The 26,248-nt window shown below is 33.0% G+C and overlaps 4 protein-coding genes, 1 long non-coding RNA gene and 2 other non-coding genes across 7 annotated transcripts; 5 read left to right on the top strand and 2 right to left on the bottom strand.

Moving 5' to 3' along the window:
• Positions 1–21: 21 nt before the first annotated feature.
• On the bottom strand, positions 22–2,098 carry LOC108456909 (fructokinase-like 1, chloroplastic). Its single transcript, XM_017755646.2, has 2 exons — positions 1,235–2,098; positions 22–983 (listed from the first exon to the last, which is right to left on the bottom strand). Exons 1-2 carry the CDS (start codon positions 1,982–1,984, stop codon positions 291–293), a joined length of 1,443 nt encoding a protein of 480 aa, XP_017611135.2. The 5' UTR covers positions 1,985–2,098; the 3' UTR covers positions 22–290.
• A 127-nt stretch (positions 2,099–2,225) lies between these two features.
• LOC128280877 (uncharacterized) lies at positions 2,226–5,221 on the top strand. The gene is made up of 2 exons (XR_008271073.1): positions 2,226–2,280; positions 4,427–5,221. It is a non-coding gene; the product is annotated as an uncharacterized LOC128280877 (long non-coding RNA).
• On the top strand, positions 4,204–4,291 carry LOC128281335 (small nucleolar RNA snoR26). Its single transcript, XR_008271547.1, has one exon. It is a non-coding gene; the product is annotated as a small nucleolar RNA snoR26 (small nucleolar RNA).
• On the top strand, positions 4,490–4,583 carry LOC128281336 (small nucleolar RNA snoR27). Its single transcript, XR_008271548.1, has one exon. It is a non-coding gene; the product is annotated as a small nucleolar RNA snoR27 (small nucleolar RNA).
• Positions 5,222–5,954: 733 nt separating the features above from the next.
• LOC108457378 (tubulin beta-2 chain) lies at positions 5,955–7,688 on the top strand. The gene is made up of 3 exons (XM_017756402.2): positions 5,955–6,452; positions 6,534–6,803; positions 6,891–7,688. The coding sequence occupies exons 1-3, from the start codon at positions 6,059–6,061 to the stop codon at positions 7,562–7,564; spliced, it is 1,338 nt and encodes a 445-aa protein (XP_017611891.1). The 5' UTR covers positions 5,955–6,058; the 3' UTR covers positions 7,565–7,688.
• Positions 7,689–8,522: 834 nt separating this feature from the next.
• On the bottom strand, positions 8,523–10,125 carry LOC108454429 (L-type lectin-domain containing receptor kinase VIII.2-like). The gene has a single exon (XM_017752889.2). The coding sequence runs from the start codon at positions 9,847–9,849 to the stop codon at positions 8,776–8,778; it is 1,074 nt and encodes a 357-aa protein (XP_017608378.1). The 5' UTR covers positions 9,850–10,125; the 3' UTR covers positions 8,523–8,775.
• Positions 10,126–17,776: 7,651 nt separating this feature from the next.
• Positions 17,777–20,257, top strand: LOC108454675 (transcription factor MYB1). The gene is made up of 2 exons (XM_017753208.2): positions 17,777–18,237; positions 19,050–20,257. Exons 1-2 carry the CDS (start codon positions 17,910–17,912, stop codon positions 19,916–19,918), a joined length of 1,197 nt encoding a protein of 398 aa, XP_017608697.1. The 5' UTR covers positions 17,777–17,909; the 3' UTR covers positions 19,919–20,257.
• The last annotated feature ends 5,991 nt before the right edge of the window (positions 20,258–26,248 follow it).

The raw sequence follows: 26,248 nt of genomic DNA, 5'->3' as shown, positions 1-26,248 counted from the left end.
TGATGCCTAGGGCAGACACTATTTTCAATGGCTTAAACAATTAGGGATCATAAATGGAAAACTTCTGATTACAGAAAATATAATTCAACACAAGAACATATTGAGCATCCATCCCTTACCAATACTACTCCACAAGTAACAAAGGCTTTGCCTATGGACAAGTCACTCAAGATGGAATGAAAATATTTCATGCAGCCTTTTCCTCTTTTCATAAATAGTCATTGGTTACAAAGCCTCATAGTCTAATAGAAAAAGGGTAAAAACCTGATATCATGTTTTCTGGTTCTCAACTACCACATTGAAGGTACATAAACCTGTTCTTTCAGATTTTGTGTAGCACTCTCGGTAGGAAAACCTCTCACAGCACCAATTGTCCATTGTGATATAATTCCTGCTGCAACTGCGAAGCGGAGCTGTCTCTCTAAGACATCTTGATTTTCAAACATCTCAGGGTAAGTGGTCAGTTTCCTCATAATACCAGCTACAACAGCATCACCAGAACCAGTTCGATCACAAGTGAACGGTGTTATTAGCACATCTTCAGTTCCAACAACCACACCATCAAACAAAGGCGTGTAATAATGTATTCTGAGCGTTCCATCAGTCACGAACAGAAATTTAAGTCCATCATGCCACAATGGAGAGATTTCCTCGCGTGTATAATGATAGTAATCTCGCCGTTTCTTGGTTTGATCAAAACTTTCGGCGTAATATTGAGGCCTGTAATTTCTTTTCCTTTCATAATACTCTTCATCCAGTAGAAACTCCAGCTCCTGCCTTGATACCTCAATTATGTCTGCTTTGTTCCAGGCTTTCTTGATCACCTCCCTTGTTTTGTCACGTGATCTCCACAAAGGTAATGGTAAGTTCAAATCGAAAAATATGAGCCCCCCAAACTTCTTGGACCATGCAATTGCTTTAAAAAGTGTAGATCGCATGGAAGGAGAAGTTAAAACCTCTGAATTGAAGTGGAAAATCCTAGCCTGCATTAATGTTGGATATTCAATCAAGAAATTCAATGCAATCATATGTTTCACTTCAATCATCTAAGACCAAACTGGTTTCTACATTAAGAGAATAAAAGATTCAAATATCAAGTGCCCACTATTCAATCAGCAGCCTAATCAATTTCACTTCATCATAAAATGTTCCAAAAACAAAATTTGGAACTTTTCCTATAATATTAATGTGGGATTTCATTGCATAAAGATCAACAAAAAGTTGAAAAAGTTACCTCTTTGAGAACAGCAAGATTCAATTCAGAGCTAAGAAGAGAGTCCTCAGCAGATTCCTTAACAGTCTCCATCCTCAACTTCCCATTCTCATCAAACTTAACCTTCATATAAGTACACCCAGTCTTTACATTCTCATCAAACTTAACAGCTCTAGTTTGCACTCTCTCTTTATTCATCATCAAAACAAGCTCATCGCCAAACTCATCTTCCCCAACTTTCCCCATGAATGCAGCTCTCCCTCCAAGCCTAACGTGGGATATCGCCACGTTGGAAGGTGGCCCACCTGGAGCCCTCCCGAACTCCGGTGGGTCCCATTGAAGCATTTTCCAGGTGGAGTATTTGTCCGGGTGCATCTGCTCTTCGTTCACTCGAACTGTGGGTACAAACTCCTTCTGTGCAGCGCCGAAGCAGCAGATCAAAGGAGGTTCATCGTACGGAAAATCCATGCCATCGTCGAAATCCGATAGCTCCTCTTCTTCTCCCTCACTTTCCGATTCAACTGAGCCATTTTCAGTCTGGGTTTTTCTCTTGCGCCCTGTTCTCTTCGCTGTTGGAGTTTCTGGGGAAGATGAAGTTGGCTTCTTTTTCCTGCCTCGACGAGTTGGTTTTGGAGTTTCAACGGCTCCGTTGGTTTCAACTGAGGCTCTTGGTAAAGATACAACCTTCGCAGAACTTAGAAACTGAATTCTTGGGTTCTGGGAGTTTAAAAATGGTGAGAAAGAGTGAGGAAGTTGAAGAAGTGACGCCATTCTTCCGATTCAAATCTTGTAGGGTTTATCCATTGGGGTTTTTCGTTCCTTGTCCTTCGTCTGATAAACTTTATCGGGTCATGTTTTATGGGCCTTAATTTTCGGGTCATGTAAGAAACAACAGGACATATCCAAGGGCTAGCAGCTCGATGGATACGTAAGCAAGGACGATCCTATCCGTTAGATCAAAGTTTTCCTTTCCCTGAATCTGACATGGCCCAACAAGCTGAAATTGTCTGTCGTTTTGCAACTTTCTTGTTGGTTCGGTCTCCTCGTTTCCATTCTTCTTGTCATAGGTGAGAAAATTCCCATCTTTTAGAAACTTTTTTTTTTTATTCTGTGTTCTCCAATATGATTGCTCTGTTTCAAGCTATTTTCGGGAGATAAGTTGAGATCTTTTATGTCCCACGCCTCCAGGGTTTACTTCACTTGAACCTCGAAATGATAAACTTGATACGAACTAAAATCTTTTCTTCTGATGCTGTTTCTTGCATTTATAATGGTATAATTTCTGTTGCTTGTTCGTTAGTTTAATGGAAGTTAATCAAAGGTTGAATCTTTGCACAAATTATTACATTGGGTCACATTTCAAAGCAGCAATGCTTCTGTAAATATATGTTGATTTGATTCTTTTGATCTTTTCACCTGTTTGCTTTACATTTCATAGATTTTCAAGATTTGAGTATGTGCTTTGCTTAGGCAAATATGATAAGCAGGAGCTAAAACATTTAGTTAGTTCAGCTGATTGCAAGATGATTGAAAAAGTATAAAATGTGTTCCCTGCCGTTTCACATCTTATAATTTCAAAGCACTGCCATAATATTTAGGGAAACTTACCTCCAGTAATACTGGTTAAAGCTAGATAAAGATAGGGATTTACAAAGAAACAAGTGGGAAAAAAGGGCCTAGAGGAACACGTCAAGTGCTTACGCAGTTCGGAAACCTAAGTTGCCTAGAGATGAATCCAATATAAAATGGAAGGGTGTAGTATATATGCATTTTGAGTTCGCTAAAACTGCTTGTAACAAGTAAAGCACAAAAACTAAAGGATTGCGGCAAGTGTTTACGCAGTATGGAAACCTAAGTTGCCCAGAGAAAAATCCACTATAAAACCACAAGACAATCAATGATTTAAGCTCGACCCATCACTCAACTTTTGCGGCCTCACTTGTGTACATTTAGAATGAATTCACTCACTCAACTCACCTTACCAATTGAAGGTAGCTCTAGAAAACCAAAAGCACTCAAAGGTATATGATAAATGCACTTCTGTAGTTCCTAATACTGGAAATGGTTTCTATTTCTCATAAATTTCAATCAAGTGAAGCTTTGATAAATAGGGTTTGTAGCTTCGACGTATCATCAATTACCAGATGATTTATCTAGAAAAATTAACCCAATCCAAAAGCCTATCCAATGTCACACTCGATCCTGATTGATTGAAATGTAGTTGAACTGGGACTCTTCTAAGTTCTAAAGCATGCTGCATCAAGCTTCCTTTACGGAAAAACATATGGATAAATACAAAAGTCAGAAACTTCCAAGTGACTCTCAGGTTGTCGACTACTTGTTGTTCATCATGTTGCAACAAGTAGACACAATAATTGGAGTAACAACTGCAAGCACCTTCTAGTATTTTACAGGGAATGCAAGATATTATTATACCCCTATCCAATCCAATAAGAAGTTTTTAGTTCTCACTATTGTATATGAGGCCCAGTGTTTGTACCGAATTTGAGAACTGAAACCTTATTTTGTGCTGTTCTTTGCAATGCGTTAGCAATACTGAATGAAGGTAGGTTCCTTACTAAACGAGGGTTAATGTGGCAGATCATTGGGTTAATACATGGATGTCATTTTGCCTGTTTGACAGTTTGTGCTAATAGGATGGGGTGCAACACTTGAGGCATTTGACATCCACCGATAAAAGGTAACTATTATTAAAAATTTCCTCAGGAAAGAGTCTACCATGTTAATGTGAAGGTCCTTTTTTTTTATTCACAGTTACTCAACTTTGCCTAACTTTGTCGCGGTTGTAGTCTTCTATCTACACTACTTTATTAACAAAAAGTGAACCAGACAGAAATATGTGTGTATGGCCAAACATGATGCCAGAAATCAGGTAGGCAAATCAAGCTGATGTAATGATAGGGTAATGGTTGCATGTTGTGAATGACTGGTATGTTTTTCTTTGTTTTTTGGCACTTAGATTTTAAAACAGGGCATCAATAAGGAGATACTAAAAAAATTATCCTTGCACTTTGATTGTCGCACAAGAAATAAAATGGGCATGTTCTCTCTGAGATCATTTTTTCTTTTCTCCGAAATCTTTCTTTGGATTAAAGATGCTACTTTCATAGTCTTACCAATCTGATAATACTTTCTTTGAAAGGAAATGATGGTAACACTAATAACTTCAAATTTCTTCTTTTGTTATGGTAGTCGGCTAAAATCGAAACCCTTGCGAGTGTTGATCTATGTTACAACGGTTAGTGAGATGATTGCATTGGATCCATGATGCTACTTTACAAAACTGGCATCATCTATCCGAACTTCCTGTTCAAGGGATTTAAGATGATGTTCCATTCTGAGATCCAGACCTTTTGTAACATGTTCACTGTATATATATATGTCTCTTTCAGGTTAAGTTCAATAGCATTAGAGCTATGTTTATTAGTCCAATTACAGTAAGGCTTAACATGTTCACTCTTAATGGAAAAATTAGTGTTTTTGTCAGTTGACATTCACTTTTTATATGAACAATGCCTGCTTTTTCCTGTAGATTTACAACAAAACTTGATTTGTTTGATTATTCACGGGTGCATTAATCACTTGGACATGATTTGTATTTTGCATTTGATTAAAGATTAGATATAAAAGTGTATATTTAACCAATATCTTGTTTAAATGGAATCTATCTTTTGCATTGTTTATATCTTTGTTTTAGGATCAGTTTGAGGCTTTGCAGGTACTATCGAACTAAGAAATTGTAGCAACCATGTGCAGTTGCATGCAGCATGCTGAGAAGCCCTTTTTCGATCTTACTAACTGCTGGGGAACTGGATGTTGACTTTGGAATGATTATTGGTCTGTTGAGTACTACATTTAGATCCTTCACCATGTGCACTGAAATTTTATAACATTCAAAAACAAATATGACCTGGAACGTGGTGACTGTACCATTGTTTTTCTCTTTTTTTCTCCTCTAAAAGAATAAAGATGAAGCTTTATTAGAAATTGCCTCAGTTGGCTAATGCTGGTTTCCATGTGTTTGTTGCACGTAGATTTAGCTGGCTGTCATGTGAATAGTTAGTTCTACAACATGGGACTATAACTTGTACTAAACTGCATTTAGGAGAATAATTGATGCATTGATCTCATGCACCATCAATTAATAATGTCAAAACAATATAAGAATAGAAGTGTGGTCATATGGTTCAACTCATAAACATGACCATTGATTCAGAAAATTCGAAACGAAGATATTTAACAAACTTGAAATTCGATATTTTATTTTTGCAATTTCTTCCTTGTGTTTTAGGAATAACTCTCGAAATTTATTATTATATTTATTTTTTAAAATGTTTTATATATCATTAATTTTGTAAAAAATTATATTAAATTATTTATCATTATATTAATTTATATTTCATGTATCGTTATGTTAAATTATTTAAATATTATGTAACTTAACTAATTTTTATATTCTACCATCATATTAAAAAATATTTTAATTTTCAACAGCAATTTTAACAAATCACATTTTTTCCCATAATTTACAAAAGTACTTTTGTAAAACTAGCCCTAATCATCCTTAAACATAAAGGCTGACCGTTGAAAAGAGAAGCAAAAGAAAATTAAAATACAAAAGCAAGTATAGATAGATCCCGCTTGGTCATTCAAAATTCAAAAATAACCCCACAAATTTGTTTACCGTTAACACCTTCACTTTTTTCTATAAAAGCTCCGTCCCTCCGCCCCCACCTTCCTCCTTTCTAACCTGCCCCGCTCTCTTTCTTCATTTCTTTCTTTTCAATCTCTGTTTCTAACAGCGTGTTTTATTCAATCCCGAAAATGCGTGAAATCCTTCACATCCAGGGAGGCCAATGCGGTAACCAAATTGGGGCTAAGTTCTGGGAAGTGGTCTGTGCTGAACACGGCATTGACTCCACCGGGAAATACCATGGGGACTCTGATCTTCAACTCGAGAGGATCAATGTTTATTACAACGAAGCTAGTTGTGGGAGGTATGTTCCCAGGGCTGTCCTCATGGATCTTGAACCTGGTACCATGGATAGTGTCAGGTCTGGTCCTTATGGTCAGATTTTCAGACCAGACAACTTTGTCTTCGGTCAATCCGGTGCTGGAAACAACTGGGCTAAAGGCCATTACACCGAAGGTGCTGAACTCATTGATTCCGTTCTTGATGTTGTCCGAAAAGAAGCCGAGAACTGTGACTGCTTGCAGGGTAAGCTTTCTTCTTTTCTTTTCTTCTTGTTTTCTTTCCATGTATGTGTTCTTAGGATTCTATTGGTATGTATGTTTGCAGGGTTTCAGGTTTGCCACTCGCTTGGTGGAGGCACAGGATCAGGAATGGGAACTCTTTTGATTTCAAAGATCAGAGAGGAGTACCCGGACCGGATGATGCTTACTTTCTCTGTTTTCCCATCTCCAAAGGTCTCTGATACAGTGGTTGAACCTTACAATGCTACTTTATCAGTACACCAGCTTGTCGAAAATGCGGATGAGTGTATGGTTCTAGACAATGAAGCTCTCTACGACATCTGCTTCCGTACTCTCAAGCTCACCACTCCTAGCTGTAAGAACATGCTCTTCCTTTCTGGGTTTCATTTAATCTTTAATGTGGATTGAACTAATGATCTGTTTGGTCTTCTTGTTGGTGCAGTTGGAGATCTGAACCATTTGATATCTGCTACAATGTCTGGAGTAACATGTTGTTTGAGGTTTCCTGGTCAGCTGAATTCCGATCTTAGGAAGCTCGCTGTGAATCTCATTCCCTTCCCCAGGCTTCACTTCTTCATGGTCGGTTTTGCGCCTCTTACCTCTCGTGGATCGCAGCAATACCGAGCCTTAACTGTGCCTGAGCTCACCCAACAAATGTGGGATGCCAAGAACATGATGTGCGCTGCCGATCCACGCCATGGAAGGTACCTTACAGCATCGGCTATGTTCAGGGGCAAAATGAGCACCAAGGAAGTCGATGAGCAGATGCTCAATGTCCAGAACAAGAATTCATCCTACTTTGTGGAATGGATCCCAAACAATGTCAAATCAACAGTGTGCGATATCCCTCCGAATGGGTTGAAAATGGCATCAACATTCATTGGAAACTCAACTTCGATACAGGAGATGTTCAGGCGTGTGAGTGAACAGTTCACAGCCATGTTTAGGAGAAAGGCTTTCTTGCATTGGTACACGGGCGAAGGTATGGACGAGATGGAGTTCACAGAAGCAGAAAGCAACATGAATGATCTGGTGTCGGAGTATCAGCAGTACCAGGATGCAACTGCAGACGATGAAGAAGAGTATGAGGAGGAAGAGGAGGAGTATCAAGACTAATTCGGTTCTATATAGATATTAGCTTTTTCAATGTAGAACAATGCTAAAAGAAATACCAATTACCGATTGGATATCTGTATGCAATATGATGTCAAGTGCCAATATTACAGCTCTCTTCTTTCAATATTCCAACTTCAAGTGCGAATGACATATGCATGCATATATAAGCCAATCTAATCTAAACTATGTACTTGGCAAACAATCTCTCAAATTACCTGATCCCTTGGAGCCTTTCATGTTATCAAACAGAAACATAGGTGGTCTGTCATATTAGAACAAAAATGCTATAAATCGTTCACTATTCTGCAAATTTCACCAAGGCTTTATTCAGTAGTGTGTATGTGAAGAGAAGGCAAAAGTTGAACCCTTCATTGCTTATAAAATAGAAAAAATTTGAGGAAAGAAAATGAACTTTTTTATAAAATAGAAATGACTTGTTTTTATGCATTATGGTGAAAATTTATCCTCTCTCTCATTTACTTTCCTCCAAATGAACATCTAAAATTTTGTATTTCTTTTCATTTTTTCACTCATTTCTTCCATCAAGAGCATTTATGCCAACAAAGACATTATTATTAAATGTGAAATCAATGCATCAATCATCTAACAATACGAAATAAAGCACATATTTAAGTCAGCCTACCTAAACCACGAGATAGGCATGTGGCATATACTTCCAGAGACAATAATTCAGCTCACGCTCATAGATTTGTTTACACAACTTGCTCTGGAATTTATGCATTTATAATTAAGGTTACAACAAGCAACTTTGCAATCTATATTTTAAGATAAATCTCAACAAAGAGCTTAATATTTTTTCACAATTGATCACCAGCTACAAGCACCACAAAAGCTGCAACTACAATTACCAAAAAGAAAAAAAAACATCTTTGACAACTTTGTCTACTACTGTTTTGACTTTCTTGTATTCAAAATCCACAAGGTGCACACCACACTCTTTGTCTAATTCATGCATGTTTCCTCAATTCAGATCACAGTTACAGATTTCTTACACAACTTTGCTAAAAAATCATGCATTTACAATTAAGGCTACGACAAGCAACATAAGTAAATCTCAATGCTTTCATCATTAAACACTAATTAACAAACAGTTACATTTTTCACAATTGGTCATCAGCTACAAGCGCACACAAAACCTGCAACTACAATTACAGAAAAAAAAAAGATGATCAATTTACAACATAAAACATCTATTTCGTGTCATCTTTGACAACTTCGTCTACTACTATTTTGACTTTCTTGTATTCAAATTCCACAGGGTGCACACTACACTCTTCAGGCGCTACCGGACGCCTAGCACCAAGTGTGGTCCATAGATGTAGCAGGCAAGAAGCTGTCAGCACTCCACAAGTGCAACCGAAGATGAACATGGCAAGCACTTTCCATAAACAATTGCTACTCTTGTGTGCCGTTGTTGAAGGCTCGGGGTTCTTTGAAATAGCCTCAGGATCAAGTGGTTGAGAATGCATCCAATTTGGAACCTGCCTTAGCTTAAAGCTCCACAAGTGAATAAAGCATGTCTGAGAAGAGTTCCCATTTGAAGAGCTTAAGCCCACAAACACTTCCTCATCCTTCCACAGGGTGGCCAAGTCGATTGAGTGTGAAAGCAATGGTTCATTAGGCCTGGTACTACTAGATTCACTCAACCTAATCTCCAGTCTCTTTGAAGTTGCCTCATAATCAATCCAAGAATGCAACTTTTCCCCATTGTTTAATACCAAATTGACAGATGATAAATTTCTCACTTTAACTGATACAAGACTACCCACATCAATCCCCACATGGTTTTCATTCAAATCACCATACTTGCCATCTTTGGAGGTATCAAATTCTACATCAACAATACCCTTTTTACCTTTCTCCTTCAACCCAAAGGAAATCCCAAACGAACTATTGCCCAATACACTAACATTAAAAATACTAGGAACCATAACAAAAGCCAAACCATCACCCTTCTCATGTGACATTGAGAAAGAAAAGTAGGTTGAAAAAGAAGCAAAGTTCCTAACTTTACCTTCAACAAGCTTGATAGGTTTCTTATACATGACCCTTCCAGCACTCCATTTCACAGAGTTAGTGAGTTGAATCACAGAGCCATGATCAGCAACATGTGCATCCCCATATAAAGCAATCTTAGACTTAAAGTTGGGATCTTCACCGAAAGTTTTGAAGGAAAAGGAGGAACTTTGTTCTGCAGCAACGAATTTTAAATGGAAAAGGATAAGGGCAGTGAAGAAGTACATGGGAATGGTGAATGAGGCCATTGCTGAAATGGGTTAGAGGTTTAGAGCTAACTCTGAAACTTCGTTTTGGTTGGACTGCTAGAAATTGCCGGTTGATGATTCCCTTCACAAATTAGGGTTATGGGTGAAGAAGCAGCAGAGAAAAGAAACTAGAGGTTGGTTTGGAGGTTGTGAAAATTAAATACAAACTTTACTCGTTTCTGCAACTCCTTTTCATTTTCTCCCTCTGTCAGTGGTTGCTGACTGAGGGAATATTATTATAATCAACATTTTTCAGTTTTGCACTTGCTACTTTTTTTTCTAACTTCTCAAATTTTACTTCATTTTTATTTTTATTTTCACAATTTACAATTTTTTCTAAAAACCCAGATTTCATTTTTTGTTAGTTCCAACTTCCAAATCATTTTGGTCGTAAATTAAAAAATTTGGAAACAAATGTGGATAAATTTGGAATTTATTGGAATGAAGAGTTACCAATGCGTTAAAGCGCAACAACAAAAAAGGAGGTTAAAAAGGAAAGATAAATGTTTTGTCACAGCATAGACAATGTCTGTGAAAAGTAAGTGTCACAATTCTCAGGTCTTTATCAATTCTAAGCAAAATCCCTCCACTTTCAATTTCCCTTTTTGTTTTAAATTGATTTTTTTTTGTTTATTTTAGGTAAATTATAAAGATAGTTATTTAATTATCAAAATTTTTATTTTAGTTATTTAAAATAAAATTTTTATAATTTAAACATTTACATTATATAATTTGATCATTTTGATCATTTACGTTAAAATCATAAGCGGAAAGTTAATATGACAGTTAACGCTCAATTTTTACATATTATAATATAAAATACATAAATATTTTTTAAAATATAATAATAAATTTTAAAAATAAATAAACATAAAAAATATTGTTGTATAAAATAAATATTTAAAAATATAATATTAAATTTAAATTTTATATTAATATTAATATTAATATTAAATAAAATAAAAATCCCCCGCCCCACCACCGGACCTCCTCCCACCCCCACCAGTGATTTCCATGGAAAAATCCCGGAATCGACTGTTGTTCAAATTCAAGAACTTACAATCCATTTAGAGAAGACAAATCAGAGACTTCTCCAGAAAAAAAAAGCATTGCACCCCAAATCCAAGTAGTATAGGCCATAACATTTTTTCAGGTCCTCGGAAATCTTGCCATGAAAAGAATTGTTCTCAACATCAATCTTCTCCAATGCCTGCAACTCGCAGATTGAATCAAAAGGAAGATACCCAACAATTTGTTGTTAGGGAAGATTGATTCCGTTGACGAATCCAGTGGAATTGTAAACAACTCCGCTGCCTCTCTGCTCTGCTTCACCACCCGCTATGGTATGGGAAAATCGAAAAAAGCTTAAAACCCAAATTCGACTCCCAACCCATATGTTTAGCGGCTATTGACAAACCAAGACAAGTGTGTTAAAATTTATTATTATATTTTTGAAAATATCTGTGTTTTTTTTTTTAGAATTAGAATATTATTTATAAATTTTGATGATTAATTTTTAAATTATGATTAAATTAATATAATATGTAAAAATTAAGAGTTAAAATTATTATTGTACTATCACATTAACTTATTATTTGTGATTTTAATAGAAATCATCAAAATTACTAAACTATGTAACGTGCTTAAATTATAAATTTTTATTTTAAATATATAAAAATAAAAAATTTATAATTAAATGAATATTAATACAATTTAGCTTTTATTTTAACAAGAGGAAAAGAATGAGATTCTCTGTTGTTGGAAGAGAGGGACCATTTTCTAACGTGCGAAGGGTCAGGCTTCGATAAACCCACCAACCAACATTAAAAAAGAAACAAACTTTTTATCTTTCTTTTTTGGTTTGAAATTTCGGTAATTACACTTAAATTAAACCATTAAATGGAAAATAGGTATTTTATTCATAAAATCTTATTGATGGAATTCATTGTTAATGATTAAGAAGGAAAGTAAGGTTGAATTTTAGTATCCATTTGAAACATAGAATTGGAAAGAAGGTTGAACAATGTGTTTGGAAATTGACCCTTGCTGTCTCTCTCTCTCTCAGCAGCATTTAATAGGAGACTGGGTAAAAGGGTTGGCAGTCACTTGTTGCATTAAAGAGCCATTCATTAATGACTTCACTCAAGCCCTAGGATGATATGATTCGTGAGAAAGAATCTGCGGATTTTTGGTGGGTAAAGGGACCTTTGCATTCATTAATCGTACTTCCTTTTAAAACTACTCGCCTGTACTCTCCTGCCTCATCCATTTCAGCAACTCTTATATATATATATAAGTTTATATTTAATGTGCCGTTAGTAAATTATTTTTTATTAAAAATTTTATGAATAAATTAAACGAATTGCACAATGCAACAAAGTTTAGAAGCATTGTGATAGGGTTGTGCATGGGATTTGAAAACATGGAAGGGGAGGGGACCATTGGCTTTTGAGGTCTTAAATGAATCTTGTGACCACTGCTTCTTTATTCGCTGTTATTTAAAACCCTATCGGTTTTGTTGGTTTTCAATTAACTCTTTACGGATTAAAATTAAATTATAAATTATTAAGAATTTAAAATATAATTTTATCGTTTATGAATTTATAGTTAAAAATTTTATATAATTTCTTTAAAGAGTTAAAATAAAATTTTGTCATAAATTTATAATTGAATAATTTGTAACGAGACTAAATTACATTTTTCATTTTTGAAAATCAAGACACTTGCCTACATCCTTGTATTCTACCATCTTTACATATGTTTATGGGGTGTAATTAGATTAACAAAATATACATTAGTAAATACATTTATTTCCTATAATAAGAGAAATTGTTTGGGTAAAATATATTAGTAGTCTTTTAATTATTAATAAAATTTTTGATCACTCAATTATTAGTAAAAAAATTTGGTCAACTCACTAAAAAAGTTACAAAATGATCATTCAACAGTTTAATTTTGTTTTATTTTTCTAATCACCAATTGACTAAAGATAGCAACTTTTAAAATGAGCATAATAGTAACTTTAACCCTTAATAACTATAAATTATGTTGATTCTAAAAATAATAATCCTCAACATTTATACATGATGTAATTCGGTCTCTCTTTTTCTTTCAGTTTTGTTTTTCTTTGTGATATTGAGGGTTAATTTTAAAAGAATGAGAAAATATATTATTATTTTGAATTTTGGGTGTTTCTGTTTTTTTTATATTTTCAATTAAATTTAGTTGTTAAATTTATTTTTAGATTTTTAAGTGAAAGTGTCAAGAAAAAACATAACTACAACAAGACCAAATTACATAATGTGTAAATGTTGAGTGTTAAATTTTTTAGAATCAAGACTAAATGGACATAATATACAAATATTGAGAGTTAAAGTTACTATTATGTCAATTTTAAAAGCTACCATCGTTAGCTAGTTGGTGATGAAAAAAGATAAAATTGTTTTCATAGCTTAGTGTTAAAAAAAAAATTATCAATAATTGAATAATCATTTTGTAACTTTTTATAATTAAATAACTAAAAATAAATTTACTAATAATTAGATAACCACTAATACAATTTACCCATATAATTTTCATCCAAGCTAAATGTATGTAACAACCAAATAAGTAAATAACCTCTGCAATGTTGAACCATAGAGATAGAGACAGACAATGAAGGGGAAGGGAGATAGCTACTCCTATTCATGGGTAAAAGAAAATTGACAAGATTATCATATGGGCATCAAATGGAAGCAAAGATGAAAATGAACCACCACCAGGACCATTTAGTGTTTAGTTAGATGATGATTCGGCTCTTTTTCAGTGACTTGTCAATTCCATATTTAAATTATTTTCTACCCAAAATTTTAAACTTTGGTTTATACCTAGATTTCAACCGACAGTCAACCGCCGAAGCCCATTGATGTCACACACTTAGCTACCTACATCCATTAATATTTTCTTTCTTTTCCTAATTAAAGAGCACATTTAGCTATAGTATTGTATTTATGTATGTACATTTTCTGTAAAAATAAATTTTTTCATATATAAACTAACTTTATTGCATATATATCTGACCGCAACGTATATTCTATCTTTAATATAATAAATTTTGATTGTTTTGAATTGAATGGTATGAATTATACTATGTTTGGTTATTAATGTAATAATATAAAAAATTATTTATTATATATATTTTACAATAGATAAAATAAAAAATAATTTGTATGAATTTAAATTTGAAATTAGAAGGATGGATAATAATTTTGTAAAAAAAAAAAAGTACTCTTAAAAATAAGTAAAGGGTTTTATTCTCTTTGTCACAAATAAATCATGTGAATGTAGTTTATAACTAATCCACGACTAAAACATATAAAATTAATAATAATTGTACCAAACATAACATAAATAATATCAACAAAATAAACTAAATTACTTAAATACTTTAAACGTAATAAAAATATAGATAGTAATTGTTTATTAGCATAAACAACTATTAAAAAATATATTATTATTCTTACCGGCTTTCACTTTCTTTTTTTCTCTTTCTCTTTTATCACAACACTTTATATAATATATACCGTGGTTAATGATTTTTTTGAGTGAAATACAATTTTAAAACTTTCTAACTATAAATTTATTTTTTATAAAAATTAAATATTCTTTATTTTTATTTTATATTTGTAGATGTTTTGATTCTTAAGAGAGAAGAATTAGGTTAATTGATTAGTTTGGTTGTTGTTTTTTTAAACCGATTTTAACAAGAAAAATTTGATTTGACCAATTCTAATTGAAAAAATCGATCAAATGGAACAAACTTTGGTTCAGTCGATACGATTAGTTTTTTGAGTTAACTGGCCCAATTTTTTTCTTTTCCTTTTTTGTTTCCTTATAATGAACAAACAAGCTAAATGGCGGGGAAGCTCTTGCAAGTAAGAGCTATTAGAGTTGTGTGATCCGAATCTCATTTGATTTGACTTAAAAAGTTCGATATGTAACTCATTTATTAAATAAATAAAACAAAGAGGTAAAATTGGGGATATGTGGGGATGAAGGTCCAAGGGCCAAACACCTTTACCCGTACAAACATTGCCACACAAGTTGAATCCGTATAGGACTATACTTATTCTATTAGACAATCTATGATAATAAAAAAACTTGTTTAACCCTTCGAAATTGTACATAGATAAAAACCTCTAATATTATTGTTTTTAATATTAGTAAATTTTTTCATCTTTGCTCGTGATTTTTCTCGATAAAAGTTTTCCACTTAAAATTTATGTATTTTATTTTATTTTTATTATTTTATGATAATTCCTACTACTATTATTCACATATAGTATAACAAGAACGGTTATGCAACATTATCCTCAACCCACAATAAAAAACTAGAGAGAACAAATAATAGCTGGTACAATATAACATTTTTTTTAAACCACAAGCAAAAAATAGAGAAAGATGTACCCCCGAGCTGAACAACAGTGAAGCTCCTACAGAATGACTATGAACGGTAATGGTTTTTAGGGTTTTCTTTTTGCTAGAAATGTCAGGGATGTTTTGGAGAAGGGAATGAATGCTGAGAGCTTTTTTTTTTTTGGTTGAGTTTTTTTAAAGTTTTTCGTTTTATTTTTATTTTTATTTTTATTTGAGTTTAATTGATTTAGGTTTAATTAGATTTTATGAGTCATTAGGATAGGTTTATATGGTTATATATCTATTATAAATTATAAATATATTTTAAATAATTTAATAATATTAAAAAATAAGTTAGTTTTTTTTTGTCAAATTGATTTCGAAATTCAAAAATCAATAATTAATTGAATTAACCAATTAAACCGAGGTTAAAATTGGCCAACTCGTTCCACTCGACAAAATCAAAATAAAAAAATTAAATGAGTTGATTTTTTCGATTAAAACTGAAAATTGCTCTCCGCTACTGATACCAGTAAAGTATTATGTGAATGTTTTAATTATATATAAGTTCACTCACAAATTGGTATCTAAACTATACTCTCTTTTTTTTTTTCATATTGGTATCCAACATTTTCTTATCACAAGTGATACTTAAACTACATTTTTTCTCTAAGTTAAAACCTTCGTTAGTGCTTGACCATTCTAAAAAACATTGGTACAATTTTTATAAAAATTAATTGTGTTTTTATGTGCATACAATATTTATACCAATTTTTATATTTTAAACGTGATTAGCAAAGGTATATTCTATTCAAAAATATAATAATTTTTCTATTTTTAAAAAATTATAATATTTTTACAATTTCTAATACTTTTATATTTTTATCATTTTAAAAAAATTAAAATATTTTTTTAGATTACATATTCTTATAATTTATTTCTATTTTTGTATTTTTTATATTTTAAAAGATTTTTAAAGATTTTTCTTTAATGACGATGTCGACGTATGACATGTGACAATTTAGGATTAATTGACTATCTTGACCGATTTTTTAATACCCAAATGATTGAATTGGGAATGTCTGATAATATTAAGGAGTGAAGTTGGCCGATAAAACCTTTTTAAGGATCAAAGTTGGAAAGATAATATACTATAAGCACTAAATCATGGTTTCTTCACTAAGTGTAAGCATTTTGGGCTTCATGCTTTGATCAAGGTTTTCAAAATCGAACCATTGTTCGAACTGGTCAGGTAACCACTTTTTGGTTTGATCAATTCATCCAATTTGATTAAATAAATTATTAAATATTCAAAACAATTAAATATATATATTTAAAAAGTAGAGAAAATGATTGAATCGGTTCAACTAAGTTTTTAGCCAGTTCAACCTATCTGTATAGGCTTATGAATCAATTGGTTCAATTCCAATCTCTTGATCGGTACCTTGTCAGTCCTCAGTTCGACTAGCTGATTCTGTTTGAAAAAACATTGGTTTTGATTGATGAAAGAACTTTTTTTTATCCTAACAAGTGAATTAGGAGGTGAAGTTCGAAAATATAATTAGTTGTTGACATCTCGATCTTCAGAGGGCAAATTTCGAGCATTATTGATATTGTGAGACATTATAAATGAAGAAAAAATAAAGAGATAAATCATGCAAAAGAAAATAATAATAAAAAATCATCTTTTAAAAGGTTATATGATCTGGCAGTCTATTATTCAATTAAAACTTTTTTAATAGATATAACAGTTTGGTGTAAAATGATTGATGGAAGGATAATTTAGGTACCACTTATGGCAAAAAGAAAAAAATGTAGGTATCAATTTGAGAAAAAAAAAGTATAATTTAGATACTAATTTATGAGTTAAAAGTATAATTTAGATACTAATTTATGAGTTAAGTTTTTTAAATAAATTTAAAGTTTAACTATGTATAAGTACCAACTTGAAAAAAATAAAAAAAAATAGTATATTGTGTGGTTATATCAAAATAAAATTGACAAATTAATCTAAGGTTATTCGAGAAATGGGCATGGAAGGTGTGGTTAACCATGATGAGAAGCAAGCTCACTGACCCATGATCAACCCATTTGAACCTTGGCCCATTGCCCTTTACCTTCTCCGTTTTCCCGCCAATATAATAAAACCCTGCTGTGCTGTGCTTGTCCAGCCCAGGGTCAACTTTATTATTACTATGTTTTATGAATGAACTGTCCGAATTATCAGACTGAAATTACAAAACGCCCCTCCCTTTTATCCTCCTCTTTTTTTTTTTTGTCCCTCAAGCCATTAACAAGGAATTAAAAGCATGTTTTCTGTCAAAAAAAAAAAAAAGGAATTAAAAGCATGTTGCTATAACGAAGAGGAAGTTCAAGTAATGAAAAATTTGGGAACAATTTTTTTTTTTTAATTCTTAGAGATTTCTAAATTCAAGTGCAATTGAGAAAAAGGAAACCCTGATTTTGAATTTGATAGTGAATCGAAGGTAGGACAAATTCGTCAAGATAAAACAATTTGGAGGATAAAACTGTCAAATAAGAAGGATGCCAACAACATTTTGCTCGATAAAATCTGTTTCTAAGTTGTCACTTCATTTTTCACGTAACAAAGACTCTTTGCCGTTAAGTCTGGTACTCGAGGGGACCGTCATCACTCTCACCACTAAATGGAAACAGAAGTGGAAGCCGTTGATAACGGCAACGGCACCACTGTTGCTGAAATCAACGTCCCATCACCACCACCCCTAGATGGCGGCGAAGGGGGCGATTGTGGAAGCCGCGACGATTCGGCGGCGGGAGGGCGAGCTCGTAAACAGCGAGTGAAGGGGCCCTGGTCCCCTGAGGAAGATGCGATTCTGAGTGAACTTGTGAGCAAGTTTGGGGCGAGGAATTGGAGCTTGATTGCGCGTGGAATCGCCGGTCGTTCTGGGAAGTCGTGTCGGCTTCGTTGGTGTAATCAGCTTGACCCGGCCGTTAAGCGCAAGCCATTTACTGGTACCAAGTCTACACCTTTGTTTTGTTTTTTTTCGATCTGTCGATCTGGTTATCTATTTTTCTTAATTTTTAGTACCTGCTCGGATGTTTTTGCATGTTAGATTTGTGTAACAGTTTCAAGTTTAGACTTTAGACTGCTTTGCTTTTGGATGTTCAAGTTATGCCATCTAATGATTAGCAAAATTTAGTGTCTTTTTTCTTAAAATGTGTTTAGAACCCACAATCTCCTAAGAACTATGCTTCAAGTAACCAATCATATCAATTCCCAAAATTTCTCAATGCTGTACTTTTGGGAGATTTTAGGGAAATGTTTGAGAGAAACAAAGATGTTTTTTTTTTTTTTTTCCTTTTACTAAGGGTTGGACTTAGGGCTGGTGTCAATTGAAGACCTATACACAAGTCCTTTGCCACCCTACCTTTGGTTCAATCGAGAAACAGAGATGATAATGTTCAAATTGAAACAAAGTAGCTAGCCTTTTGATGTCAAATCTTGAATCACACGTGTCTTATTGAAATTGGGCAGAAGTTTAGTTGTTCGGAAATGGCAGTAATTTTGGTGAGCATTAGAGAAACTGCTTGTAACTTGGGGAAGTGTCATTACATATAAGTGTCAATGAAAATTCTACTCATACTCACATGGCAGCAGTCAGTATTAGTTTGCAACTTTCACTTTATAAGTTTTTTTTTACCTTTAAACATAACTTTTCATTTCTTTAGTTAGCTTGTGCATTTCGGTTTATAAACATTTAATTTTAACAAGAATGTATCTACTTCTTTCTGATAAATGGAACTGATCATCATGTCTGTGGCAGATGAGGAGGATCGGATGATTATTTCAGCACATGCAGTACATGGGAACAAATGGGCTGTGATTGCAAGGCTTCTACCTGGAAGAACAGATAATGCTATAAAAAATCATTGGAATTCCACATTGCGGCGCCGGTACATGGATCTTGGTAGAATAAACACGGAATCTGCAAATATGATGGAAGATGGTGGCTGCTTGGACAAAACCAAGGCATCATCTGAAGAAACTCTGTCTTGTGCGGAGGACAGTTCTTTCAGATCCCTGGAATGGAAAGACGCAAGCTCCTCGGAAAAGTTAGATAATCAATCAAAGGGCAAAGCACTAACAGGGACTCAATCTGACCATGAATTAATTGAACCACCAACTCTTTTCCGTCCTGTGGCCCGTATCCGTGCTTTTAATGTTTATAATAACATGGATGCACCTGAATTTGTTTCACCACGTTCAAGGCCAGTTCCGGTGCTAGGCCCTTCCATTCAAACATCAAAGCCAGATGTTGGGACATGCAAATTGCTTGAAAGAGTTTACACTGATCGTTTAGTACCTCTGCATTGTGGTCATGGCTGTTGTGGAACTCAAAATGGTCAAAATAAGTCTTTGCTGGGGCCAGAATTTGTGGAATTTTCAGAACCTCCATCTTTTCCAAATTACGAGTTGGCTGCAATAGCCACTGATATAAGCAACCTTGCATGGCTGAAAAGTGGATTGGAAAATAACAGCGTCAGGGCAATGGATGATGCAACTGCTGGTACATCTCATAGATCTCAAGTGCACATGGGACATTTTGAGGAGAGCCAAATGAGTGATCGTTTACGTATTGAAGAGAGAAACAGCAAGTTTATGGGCACTATGACCAACCTGCTGTCAACATAGAATATGAGGCAACTCTACTTCTAAGTCGAGAGAAGGTGGTCAAAAAAATTATGAAAGATGGTAGTCTTGGCCTTCAAATTAGCTAGAGAGTGATGCTGGAATGGGATCCTGATTTCCTGTGTTCAAGGTAATCGCCATATGGTACTGAATTATAAGAAGGGCTCAATTGTTTCATGTTCACTGCTATGCTTGACCTAGATGCTTAAATGGACATAGTGGCTGATAAGTTTGATGCAGGGGAGCTTGTTTACGTATTCGTTTTACAAACAATGCCTATTAACATCCTTGTACCAGCATGAATTGATGATGAAGCTTGGAAAATATTGATTTACAATCTAATTACTACTATTCATCGTTTTTGCTCCTATGTAGTTGTTTTCTGTTGACATTTCCCTTAACTTTCTTAGCATCTTAAATATCTTTCCAAGTATCCATGTTGGCCTTATAATCCTGTTCTACCATTCCCTTCTTGAAAAACTAAAGCCTCGTTTATCAGCTTTTTTGGGCCTGCTTTTAGATCTTGTATAGTTTGTTTTGAGAGCCTCAAAACAATCTTAATATGTTATATGTATATATCTTTCACCCATCTCATTTTCTAATCTTGTTAGAACAATAAATGGTGACATCTCTGCCTACTAATGAGGACTATTTTTGATACTTAAGCCTGCCCAAATAAATAACTCATTGGCTGATAAGTATGTGGCAGAGGCATGGCTTATCCTAGAATGAGTCATAGTGGCAAAAGCCCCTAATTGTGATTCATATTGAACTAGGACTCTATGGCATTTAGGTTGCAGAAAGTTGATGAGAACATGGGACATAACAAGTAGTCACCTAGGTGAATTGATGGTATTTAGTGCTTGAATGACCTTGGGTACCAAAGTTTAACATGGGGTGTAGGACAAAGCTACTTTGATGTTTTAGTCATGTTAGATTGAAACAGGTAATCAGGGCCAGTTATGTTTATTGTCTTTGGTAGAAAATGAGATTGAATGGCTTTTAAAGGTGGTGAGGGAGCTGATATAGAAGTGGAAGACATCTGGTTCACTAATAACGAGTGCCCATCGCTAGTGAAAGAAACATGTTGATGTACCCTTTCAGGTTTCAGTGATTCAGAAACCCTTAAACTAGAAAAAATAAGGGCAAAAAAGGGAATGCCCTTTTAATCTTTCCAGGATTCAAACCCTGAAAAAGACACATGCTAGGGGGCTGCTTGAAAGAGAAACATGTGGTATTGCATTTGCAGAGCTGCTTTCTGATTGAAACCAAATGTGAATTATCAGAATGTGGTGCCTAACTCTAAATACCTATCAAGTCCATTTTAGTGCTTATTCTGATGGTTTTTGAATAGAAAGGTTCAACTTTATGCACTTAAGGGATCCTTTTTCTTTATTTGGTGTTTGTTTAACCAAAATGAGTTGAATATTTGCCTGTTTTTATAATGGACCCCATCAAACTTGATGGATTATGCCTACTCTGCTGTGTTTCAACAAAACCACCATGGAATACCTTTAAGGAAATAATAGATTAACAATGATTCATCATCAAACCAAAACCAATACATATGTTCATACATAAGCTCTAAAATATTTCAAGATGATTGAGGTACAACTTTGAGTTATTATAATATATTATTGATTTAAAGACCAAAAAATAAAAGGGAGAGAATTCTTGGTCAATTTGTTAGATGCTTGTCTTCTACTTTAACAGCTCAAAAAGAAACTATTCCCCGGACAAAAAGAAGCAAATATAAAAAAGAAAACATAAGGAAAAACAAAGATGGCAGATTGAACAACAACAGGGTTACCAGCCCCACCACCTCCCTCTCCCCCCCCCCCCAACCCTGTTTTTTCACTTGCTCCACTTTGGTTTCTATGTGGAAATTGCAGAATTGGGATGGCAGATTCAACTTTTGACACTTGAAAGCAATCCAAAACGGTTTTTACTTGACTCTTGTTACTTTTGGGGGGTTGTTGAGTGCAAATAATTTTCAGTTGCAGCACAAATACATTGAAAAATGAAAAAAAAAAAAATAGTCCTTTCAACCTCTACTTAGATTGCAATATTTGTACTGACCCATTTTGCCTTTATTTGCAAATAAACATGTGCCTTTGGATCCAAAGTAGGCACTACCCAAATTTTCAACAATGGAATCCAACATCGAATAGACTTTTTATTTTTTATCAATTCAAAACCGTACATTATTGGTTAAAATTTTAATTTTTCAATTCATTCCATTCATCCTATTAATTTAATCTAATTCTGACAATATCCCCAAATCTCAATTCCAGAATTCCCACAATTACATTAGCAATTGGTAGATAAATGAGGCATTATTCTCATTCAACTACAAAGTACTGATATATATATTTTCTTATATTGAAATACAGGTTAAATTATTAAAATGATACTTATTCTTGATTTATATTTAAAAATATAAAAATAAGCTGTCGTTTTCTTAATACGGCGTCGGCTAGTCTCTACTCCTATCTTTATCATATTCTTATTGTCATTACATTCTCAAGTTACTTTATTGCAAAACTCTTCCATTTGGAATTTTCTTTTTCTTTCTTTTCTTTTCTTTTTTTTTTCTAATTTTTTTGGCTTTCTTTTTCTTTTATTTATTCCTCATTTTCTTTTGCGTATATATATACTTACCTACATCCTAAATTTCATACACTAGCTTTTGTGTTATTCACGCAAACGCAGATCATAGTATAAATTTAAATGAGTAAAATTTAGTCCTGATACTTTTATTATATTAAATTTTAAAATTTAATCCGTATACTTTAATTTGATGTAATTAATTATTTTAAAGTATTAACGTTTTAAACTTTCTACAAGCTCAATTTTCTCCTATTCAAAATTTAGGAAATATTTAATAAACTAAAATTTTAAGTGTTGAAAACTTAGGTTCTAAATATTTAATACTAAAGTTTATAAGTGCTAAATTTATTTTAAAAATTGTTTAGTAAATTAGAAAATATAATATATAAGTACAAAATATAATTTTATTGTTTGATAAAATAAACACTTATTTTAAAAATATTATTTATTTTTAATTTTTATCTTATTAATCTAAATTTTTTATTTTGGATAATTTTGGATAAAAGATAAATATGATAAATTGAAATATTTCAATATTTAAAAAAGTTAATGCATTTCAATTTTTTAATAAAATAAAATCAATTTAATATTATCTACATTAAGTGATAAGTAGCCACATACCTACTTATTTTATTCAACACTTTTTGTTGAAAATTTTATGCTTAAGTAAAAATTATAATAATTATCAAACATATTAAAAATATTAAATGTTAAAATTTTTATTTTCAATGATTTATCGAACATACCCTTAATTTGAAAATATTTAATTTAGAATATTATGTATTATAAATATTACAAATAATACATAAATTTATTCTTACCCTTAATTTGAAAATATTTAATTTAGAATATTATGTATTATAAATATTACAAATAATACATAAATTTATTCTTAGTTCAATTAATAAAAATGATATTTTAATATTATTATTAATGTTGCATATGTAAAATTTTAATAATTTACTTTAATTTATCATTTTAGTTCAACATTAAACTTCATAGTTTGAACTTTGATTCCTTAAAATTTAAATATAAATATAAATTAAATTTAAAGAATAAATATATTAAAATTGCCTCAGCATCAATTCAACTAACCTTTTACTCCTATCCTATTTCCATTTCAACATGACTCAGTATTTTGTACTTTAATATTTATTCTTTTGAGATGTTTCTGAGAAATTTAATAAATAATACTAAATTTTGTTTTTTAAGTGCTGCTTGAAAGTGTTAAGATGGTGATGCATCTATTTATAGTGTTAATTTTAATTTTAATTGATATATAATAATATGATAATGATAATTTATCACTAAATTACTAATTTTTATTTGTTTAATTGTAATTTTCTTGGGTCAAATGGGTTATGATGTGCGTTACTACTGTTCAATACTCTGTGGCTTTTAATGGCGATGAGATGGGTCCAATTCTTCCTTATCGGGGTCTCCGTTAAGTTGATTTGCTTTCTCTCTCTTTGTTCATTTTATGCGTGGAAGGGTTTAGTTTCTTGTTTAGGCAAGCGGAACTTCACGGGGAGCTGCATGGTGTTTCGGTTTCTTCTTGTAGCCTAGTCGTTTCCCATCTCCTATTATAGTTCCTTACTTTTCCAGGCCGAGGAGTTGGAAATTCGTGTTGTGAAGCGTTTGCAAGTCATTGACCACATCTCGACTTGCATGCACCAAGGTAAGGAGAATCGACACAAAAATAATCAGAAATATAGCAATTATCTGCGAGTGTGATAGCCCAATTGTAATATTTTTGTGTTACAACAGAACATTAAGTATTTATGGGGTTGAACTCAAGAGAGTTTTAGTGAAAAGGTGATTAACAATAAAAATGCATACAAACAAAAAGTCTAGCTAACGAAAAATCATTATCAAGGATTAACTATGCTATCTAATACCTAAAAGAACTAAATTGCAAAATAATCAAAAGTGCACAAAAAATAATTCAAAGAGTTAAAGTGATCGGTTGACTTCCATGTTGCTAATTAAATCTTGGATTAGGAATCTAAAAGGTTTAAACTTTTAATTGGTTCAATTTTACATTTCGGTTACCATTTTATCTAATTAAACGATTTAGTCTGATTTATCTCTTAATCTCACTAAACTAAATCGGGACAATCAAATTGGTTCCCAATAGGTTCTCCTCTTAGTTTCACCTATTTAATTGTTCACCTAAAAGCGTAAATTCTAGGTTTTGAAGTTTATTCAATTTAGTCTAGTTTTTACGATTTAGTCCCTGACCCAAAAACTAAGCATGTAACATTTCCATCAACCAACAACATGAATTTTAGCTACTATCCATCATCAACACAACAACATCAGTCAAATACATGTCAAATGATTCACGAAAGAAGTATAAAAAGGAATGTTAGAGAAATCTTAGGGACTCTTGATGAGTTCTTTGGAGAAGATGACAACAGTAATAATGAAGAAGAAAACACATCTAAAGCAGAGATTTTTACACTTTTGAAGGTTAACAAAGTCGAAATATATTAAAGGGTTCAAAGAGAAATCAAAATACAAAGTAAAGTTTGTGTATTTCAGTGCAAAGAAAAGAAAAACTACTTAGCTTAAGAAAGTAAAGAACTAAAACCTAAAAATGGTGAAGAGAATAACTACTTAGCTAAAAAGATATAAAGATGAAGGTTCATCTTTTAAGGTTGACAACCAAAAGTATCTTTTGTATAACAGAAATTTCAACCCTAAAATTTACAAAATTGCCTTTGGAGTGTATGGGTTGATTTGGATTTGTGTTGGATATAAAACTACCTCTGTAATATTTTTCAACCCATCAAGCAACGATGACATGACACCCATAACAGTGGCACACTCTTAGCTCTAGGGGTTCTCGATATCGCAACATGGACTGGTTGATGTTATGACATCCTTATCAGTGGCCATGACTTCTCCACTTTAACAAATAGTAGTGGTATCGCGGTCTTGGAAGCTTGGTGTCGCGGCTGTGGGTTTAATGTCGCGAGACCCTTGAAAATTTGCTCCAAGTTGATTTCTTGTTGAATTCTTGCACCCTTGAGGTAATGGAGGCTCAGTGTTGTGACATCCTAGCATTAGAGTTGCAACACCCACATCAGAAGTAGTTCTCCTCAAAGTTTGGTCATGTCATCTTCCTACACCAACTCAAATGCACCATTAGATTCCCAACTGCACCATTTTGCCAACTTGGACCTTAAAAGGACTAAAACTAAATAAAAAACGATTTTTAAAACTAAAAATCAACGAAAAGTATAGAAAAGACTTGTAAATTGCTTGAGAACAAACTCATTAAATGTTTTAGAGAGCCCTACTTGACATATTAAATTTCGATAGATCAGCTACGTATGAATTTGCTTCTACTTAAGCTATTAATTTGTAAAAGTCAGTTGTTATGTTTAGCTTGAACATTTTGTCAAGTGTTAGGCAAATGGTGCATTCAATTTTAGGACTTTTTACGTTTCTTGATCATAGTTGTTATTTAGGCCTTTCATTTCTTATTGGGTGAAACAAGAAGTAGGTATTCTCATTTCTTTGGGATTGGCTTGTAAGTGTCTTTTCGATTGGAAGAACTGACTCCTCTCATGGGATGGTAAAGAGATTCTATTGAAAATGGTCACCCAAGCTCTACCATTCTACTACATAAGTGTCTTTTTGCTTCCACTTAGCATTTGTAATGGCCTTCAAAAGTTGATTAATTCTTATTGATGGAGCTCGAACTCAGGTAATTCT

The sequence above is a fragment of the Gossypium arboreum genome, chromosome 9 (genome assembly GCF_025698485.1).
Source record: "Gossypium arboreum isolate Shixiya-1 chromosome 9, ASM2569848v2, whole genome shotgun sequence".
Lineage (NCBI taxonomy): Eukaryota > Viridiplantae > Streptophyta > Magnoliopsida > Malvales > Malvaceae > Gossypium > Gossypium arboreum.
Note: the sequence above shows the minus strand (reverse complement) of the source record. Positions and strands in the feature narration are given on the sequence as shown.

Coding starts and splice junctions, on each gene's coding strand:
- LOC108456909 (XM_017755646.2), bottom strand. CDS start 1,984: ATGGCGTCACTTCTTCAACTTCCTCACTCTTTCTCACCATTTTTAAAC. Junction 984..1,234: donor ATCTTGCTGTTCTCAAAGAG/GTAACTTTTTCA, acceptor ACATTAATGCAG/GCTAGGATTTTCCACTTCAA.
- LOC108457378 (XM_017756402.2), top strand. CDS start 6,059: ATGCGTGAAATCCTTCACATCCAGGGAGGCCAATGCGGTAACCAAATT. Junction 6,453..6,533: donor GAACTGTGACTGCTTGCAGG/GTAAGCTTTCTT, acceptor GTATGTTTGCAG/GGTTTCAGGTTTGCCACTCG. Junction 6,804..6,890: donor CAAGCTCACCACTCCTAGCT/GTAAGAACATGC, acceptor TTGTTGGTGCAG/TTGGAGATCTGAACCATTTG.
- LOC108454675 (XM_017753208.2), top strand. CDS start 17,910: ATGGAAACAGAAGTGGAAGCCGTTGATAACGGCAACGGCACCACTGTT. Junction 18,238..19,049: donor TAAGCGCAAGCCATTTACTG/GTACCAAGTCTA, acceptor TGTCTGTGGCAG/ATGAGGAGGATCGGATGATT.
- LOC108454429 (XM_017752889.2), bottom strand. CDS start 9,849: ATGGCCTCATTCACCATTCCCATGTACTTCTTCACTGCCCTTATCCTT.